This window comes from Ranitomeya variabilis, chromosome 1 (assembly GCF_051348905.1).
Source record: "Ranitomeya variabilis isolate aRanVar5 chromosome 1, aRanVar5.hap1, whole genome shotgun sequence".
NCBI lineage: Eukaryota > Metazoa > Chordata > Amphibia > Anura > Dendrobatidae > Ranitomeya > Ranitomeya variabilis.
This window is the reverse complement of record NC_135232.1, coordinates 764,879,188-764,885,187: the sequence shown is the minus strand read 5'-3', so window position 1 is coordinate 764,885,187 and position 6,000 is coordinate 764,879,188. Positions and strand designations below refer to the sequence as shown.

General features: G+C 51.7%; 1 protein-coding gene across 1 annotated transcript in view; it reads left to right on the top strand.

The window, feature by feature from the left end:
* The first annotated feature begins 4,039 nt into the window (after positions 1-4,039).
* The window catches only part of POLE4 (DNA polymerase epsilon 4, accessory subunit), a 63,451-nt gene continuing 61,490 nt past the window's right edge, over positions 4,040-6,000 (top strand). The window contains exon 1 of the mRNA XM_077271911.1: positions 4,040-4,478. Coding sequence (XP_077128026.1) covers positions 4,263-4,478 — 216 coding nt within the window. The 5' untranslated portion in view covers positions 4,040-4,262. The remainder of the gene's footprint in view (positions 4,479-6,000) is intronic.

Here is a 6,000-nt window from a genome sequence, read left to right as displayed (position 1 = left end):
ATATACTGCGTGGGCTGTGCGATATACTGCGTGGGCTGTGCAATATACTACATGGACTGTGCAATGTACTACGTGGGCTGTGCTATATACTACATGGGCAGTGTGATATACTGCGTGGGATGTGTGATATACTGCCGGGGCTGTGCTATATACTACATGGGCAGTGTGATATACTGCGTGGGCTGTGTGATATACTGCGGGGGCTGTGCGATATACTACATGGGCAGTGTTATATACTGCGTGGGCTGTGTGATATACTGTGGGGGCTGTGCTATATACTACATGGGCAGTGTGATATACTGCATGGGCTGTGTGATATACTGCCGGGGCTGTGCTATATACTACATGGGCAGTGTGATATACTGCGTGGGCTGTGTGATATACTGCGGGGGCTGTGCTATATACTACATGGGCAGTGTTATATACTGCGTGGGCTGTGTGATATACTGTGGGGGCTGTGCTATATACTACATGGGCTGTGCTATATACTACGTGCCGTTATATACTGCGTGGCCTGTGTTATATACTAGGTCGCCTGTGTTATATACTGCGTGGCTGCTATATACTGCGTGGGCTGTGTTATATAGTACGTGGGCTGTGTTATGTACTGCGTGGCCTGTATTAACGCATCGGGTATTCTAGAATATGTATGTATATAGCAGCCACATAGTATATAGCACAGGCCACGTAGTATTTGTCTGCTATATGCTACATGCCTCCTAAATACTACGTGGCCTGTGCTATATTCATACATATTCTAGAATTCCCGATGTGTTAGAATCGGGCCACCATCTAGTACTACATAAGCCCCCCAACCTCCCTATATACAGCATGAGCCCCAACACAGCCTTCCTATATACAGGATGAGCCCCACACAGCCTCCCTATATACACTGCATGAGCCCCACACAGCCTCCCTATATACAGGATGAGCCCCACGCAGCCTCCCTATATACAGCATAAGCCCCACACAGCCTCCCTATATACAGCATAAGCCCCACACAGCCTCCCTATATACAGCATGAGCCCCACACAGCCTCCCTATATACAGCATGAGCCCCACACAGCCTCCGTATATACAGGATGAGCCCCACACAGCCTCCCTATATTCAGCATGAGACCCACACAGCCTCCTTATACACTGCATGAGCCCACACAGCCTCTCTATATACGGCATGAGCCCCACACAGCCTCCCTATACACTTCATGAGCCCCACACAGCCACCCTATATACAGGATGAGCCCCACACAGCCTCCCTATATTCAGCATGAGACCCACACAGCCTCCTTATACACTGCATGAGCCCACACAGCCTCTCTATATACGGCATGAGCCCCACACAGCCTCCCTATACACTTCATGAGCCCCACACAGCCTCCCTATATACAGGATGAGCCCCACACAGCCTCCCTATATACATACAGCATGAGCCCCACACAGCCTCCCTATATACAGCATGAGCCCCACAAAGCTTCCTCCTGTCCAGCATGAGAACCCCAAAGCCACCCTATGTCCAGGATGAGCCTTCCCATATACAGGATGAGTCCCCCATAGACTCCCCATGTCCAGCCAAACATCCCATACACATGAAAAAAAAAAGAACACCACATACTCACCTTGGTCCCATTCCCCCGGCGCTCTGCTTCTGCTCCTGGCTTCATGTCTCTGGTGCACTGACTCTCTGCAGTACACAGCTGACACAATGAAATGACATCATCGGGTCAGCTGTTTTGCACAGTGATTAGTGGAGGAAGTGGCCGAAGGCCCCTCCTCCACCAATGAAGTCAGCGCAGATGGAGACAGCGGAGACAGTGAGTGGGCGGACGTGGGAGGGTAAGGTGTGGCCCGTGTGCCACTGTTTTCCAGACCCTTGGCTCTCTCGGTCCGCGGGCTGGGACAGCCAGAGGGCTAGATGTGGCCCGTGGGCCACACTTTGTCCAGGTCTACTGTGGAGAACTGTGTGGGCCATTATACTACGTAGTACTATGAGGTGCCATTATACTGTGGCGCATTATGTGTTGCCATTATATTACGGAGCACTATGTGGACCCATTACACCATGGAGCACGATGAGGGGCCATTATAGGGTCATTCCATGTCAAGTGATCAAAATCTGAATTTTTTTTTACCTGACATCTAGGATATTTTTTGATGTGCTACATTAGTGAATAAAAAATAATAAGTTTAAAATTTTTATCTTCATTAGTTAATTTTTTCTAGATTTCAAAAGCCTGAATTTTGGGCTAATATGACTACATTTTTATCATATCTCATACTAGAATTAAGATAAAGAGATGGAGGGGTTACCCTGTTCATTGGAAACTGGCACTATGAACTGTCAGTGAGCGGCCATCTCCCAGTCCAGGGTGGTGGCAAAGTGCAGCCGACGGAGGAGACACTTCGGACCACCACAGTAGGCAGGCTGATGGCTGTACTCGAGACAGATTCCCCCTAGTGTTTAAAAATATCAAAGTTTTTTATTATTTTTCATATTTTAAGTCATTAAAAAAACATTTTGTTTTAGAAAATGTAAATGAGTCGCCCACAGGACAGTGGGGTACTCGGTACTGGGTCCGGTCGCAAGGGGGATGTCACGGTGGCTGCGACCCGGTCCAGGCCCTGGGCCTCAACGTTAAAGGGGAAAATGTTCCAAGTTTGTCGTGACGCCACCTGTGACGTTCGGTCAGTAGTAGGACCGACGCTGCATTGAAGGGGTCCCCTGAGGGATGTTGCGGCAGCACAGATGTTACACTTCCCACAGGTGAAGCGGGGTCCCCAGGTGTCCTATGGTGTAGGGCGTGGATGGTATAACCGGTAAATAAATGGAGGAGACAAGCTGTAAGTCTTTACCTGGTTTACTGTAGGTTGCTGGCCACAGTCCAGGGTACCAGGCACGGATGATGGTGGTCCGGCCGGCTCAGAGGCAATGGAAGGTCCCTTTGTCCCAGTAGAGGTCCGCGAGCCTTTCCAACTAGCTGTATGTGAGGTCCCTGAAGCTTCCTGCAGAGTCCTCTATTTCCCCTGTCCTAAGACAGGTACCTGCATGACGGGCAGATTGAGCCTTTTTACAAGGACTCTAATATGCCCTGGGCTCCTCAGGTGCTGCTGCGTCTCAGGCGTGGTGCGGGCAGTTAACGTGTAGTGTTGTGCCCTCCGGTTCTGTTCTGTGTCCTAGAGTCCCACAAAAGCCTCGGGCTCCCGGTACTGTGCTTCAGCTCTGAGGGAGCCCTGCCACAGTTCCCCTCTGAGCTCTGTTCCTTTCCTGTGCTCTTTCCCTTCCGGCTACTCCACATTCAACCCTTCCAGGTTATCTGTCCTTCCAGAGGCTGCAGCTCCCTCGTGGCTGCCAGGCCTCTCTGTCTGCACTGAGTTCCAGACTTCCTTCTACTTCAGTGTCTCTGAACACCTGCCTTGCTTGGTCTCCCTGGACCAACTGGCTAGCTCCTCCTCCAGGTCAGGATACATAAAGCCCAGGGAAGCTCCCCTGGATCCGGGTGCTGAACTCCCCCTCCTGGCATGGATTCCTAATGTGTTGCATGTGTGTGCCTTACCTGGTGAAGAGAACTCCATTGCCTCTGAGCATGACCTTACGGAAGGAAAAGCAACATCACTGCAGCAACCAGTCACCTGGGGTGCTGCATAAACAGTATCCTTTTTATGACCCATGACATATAGGTATGTCATGGGTTGCTTACCCCAGAGCCCGCACCTTTTCTGGGACATGACAGTTGATTTCATCAGGTGACATGTGCCCCTAACAGCCGCAGGTGGAATCGGGATCCTCCTGCAGCTAACGTGTTAAATGCTGGTCAATCTGACAGCGGCATTTAACTCACGCAAATCGGATGCACCCGTCACATGATCACAGGTCACTAACGGGTTGGCATGACACCTCGGGGTCTGCAGGAGACCCCGTTGTTATCATTGCTGAACCGTTATGAGCACCGTCTTGTGGTGAAACCTGGTGACAGGTTCCCTTTAAGTAGCAATGCATTTCTCAAGCCCATAAGAACAGAATTCCGGGGACCTAGAACAAACATGGCAGCACTCCGTGTACACAACAGACATCGCCAGCAGGTAGGTGTCTGGTACCACTTGGTGACACCTGACAGTGCAGGACGGGCTGTAACAGTACACTGCAGTGCTGAGGACCCGGATGTCACCACTAGGAAACCTTCCTCACTACCGGCCGATTACATGGTCACGTGATACTTTCCCGCGCTCCTCCGAGCTGCGCGCTGCTGTGTTTGCTGCTTCTCTCCATGGCCTCTGAGGAGGAGGTGATGGCGGGCGGCGCCGCTCAGCCTGAGGCTCCTGAGAGCAGCGGACACCCCGAGAACACAGCGGCGCCAGTGCAGCCAGTGGCCTCGCAGAAGCTAGCGAAACTCCCAATGTCTCGGATAAAGTCGCTGATGAAGTCGGACCCGGATGTGTCTCTGGCCAGTCAGGAGGCGGTGTTCGCTATCAGCAAGGCCACGGTGAGAGCCCGGTGTGGGCCATCCTCTTCCTCACTGTCTGTGCTTCCTTATGGTGTGCCTGCCTGCATGGCCATTGTGTCCTGTGCTCGGCACCGCACACGGCACTACGGTTACACACGGGTGTGCACAGAGCCTTGCGATATTTACCACAGGCGTGTGATGGCATTTCTAGGTGAAATGTTATTTAAAGGGGACCTGCCATTAAAATGTACCTCCAGTACACGGAGCATTGCGTTGTCATGTACTGATTTCTAGCTCTCCCAACGTTCGGAGTTCCCAGTGCAGCCGCACCCCAGTGTCAGGGAGCCAGGTCTTGGCTGCTGTAGTCCAGGAGGTGTTGTGCGGAGCAGTCCCACCAGCTGATAGCAGGCCCCAGCGGTGTCTCTGCAGTGCCCTCTGCCCCCTCACTTGTGGTATTGGTTGTGACCCCAGTGCGCCCAGTGACCTTCTGCTTATGTGGCGCTGCCATGGTGTCACACTGTGCATCCACGAAGCGTCCCTGTGCGCGCTCACAGCAGACACGATGCAGTGCTGAGCCGCCACAAGCCGCAGTACTGTGCTACCATGCCTGCTGCAGACTTCAGGTGTGCTCAATGGAACGCCATGGTAGTGACATGTAAGCAGAATGTCACTGTATGCCCAAAGTCACAGCTATAATCACACACTGGCAGGACATCAGTAGGCGGTGGCGGGACGGTCACACCTCTGTGGGTGTCATAACCGCTTGATGTACCGCTCTTGTCTGCACTTAGCACATGCCTCTAGGACTAGTCCCGCTAACTGTAATGTGCTGCCACAATCCTAAAATTGTATTGCACTACTAGGCTGGGGCTACACGGTTTTCTTTCATATTCTCGTCTGAACCCATCCTTGGGTTACATTCCCAGATTTGTGTGATGGCCATGTTCTGTTTTTTTTTTTTTCCTTGGGCGACACATGGACTCATAGTGTAAGTGATCCATACACACATCTGTGCTAAAAACTGATCAGAGAATATCTTGTTCTCATTCATGGTGCCATTCAGACACTGCCAGTAAAGCAGCACTCCAGCGTGTTTTTTCTTTTATTGCAGCGCTGGAGTGGTGCCATTAATCTAAACTGTGTACTTACCCACCGCCATTGTCATCTGCTTTGGTCATCTCCTGCGGGGTGTGACCTGCCAGATCGCTCCAGTATTTGCTGGGTGATCCAGAGGTCACTCCTCAATCTATGTGTAAGAAAGCCAGAACAAGGATCTCAGAAACTTAAAGGGAACCTGTCACCCCCAAAATCGAAGGTGACCTAAGCCCACCGGCATCAGGAGCTTATCTACAGCATTCTGTAATGCTGTAGACAAGCCCCCGATGTTACCTGAAGGAGGAGAAAAAGAGGTTAGATTACACTCACCAGGGTGGGCGGTCCGGTCCAATGGGCGTCACGATCCGGGGCCTCCCATCTTCTTACGATGACGTCCTCTTCTTGTCTTCACGCTCCGGCGCAGGCGTACTTTGTCTTCCCTGTTGAGGGCAGAGCAAAGTACTGC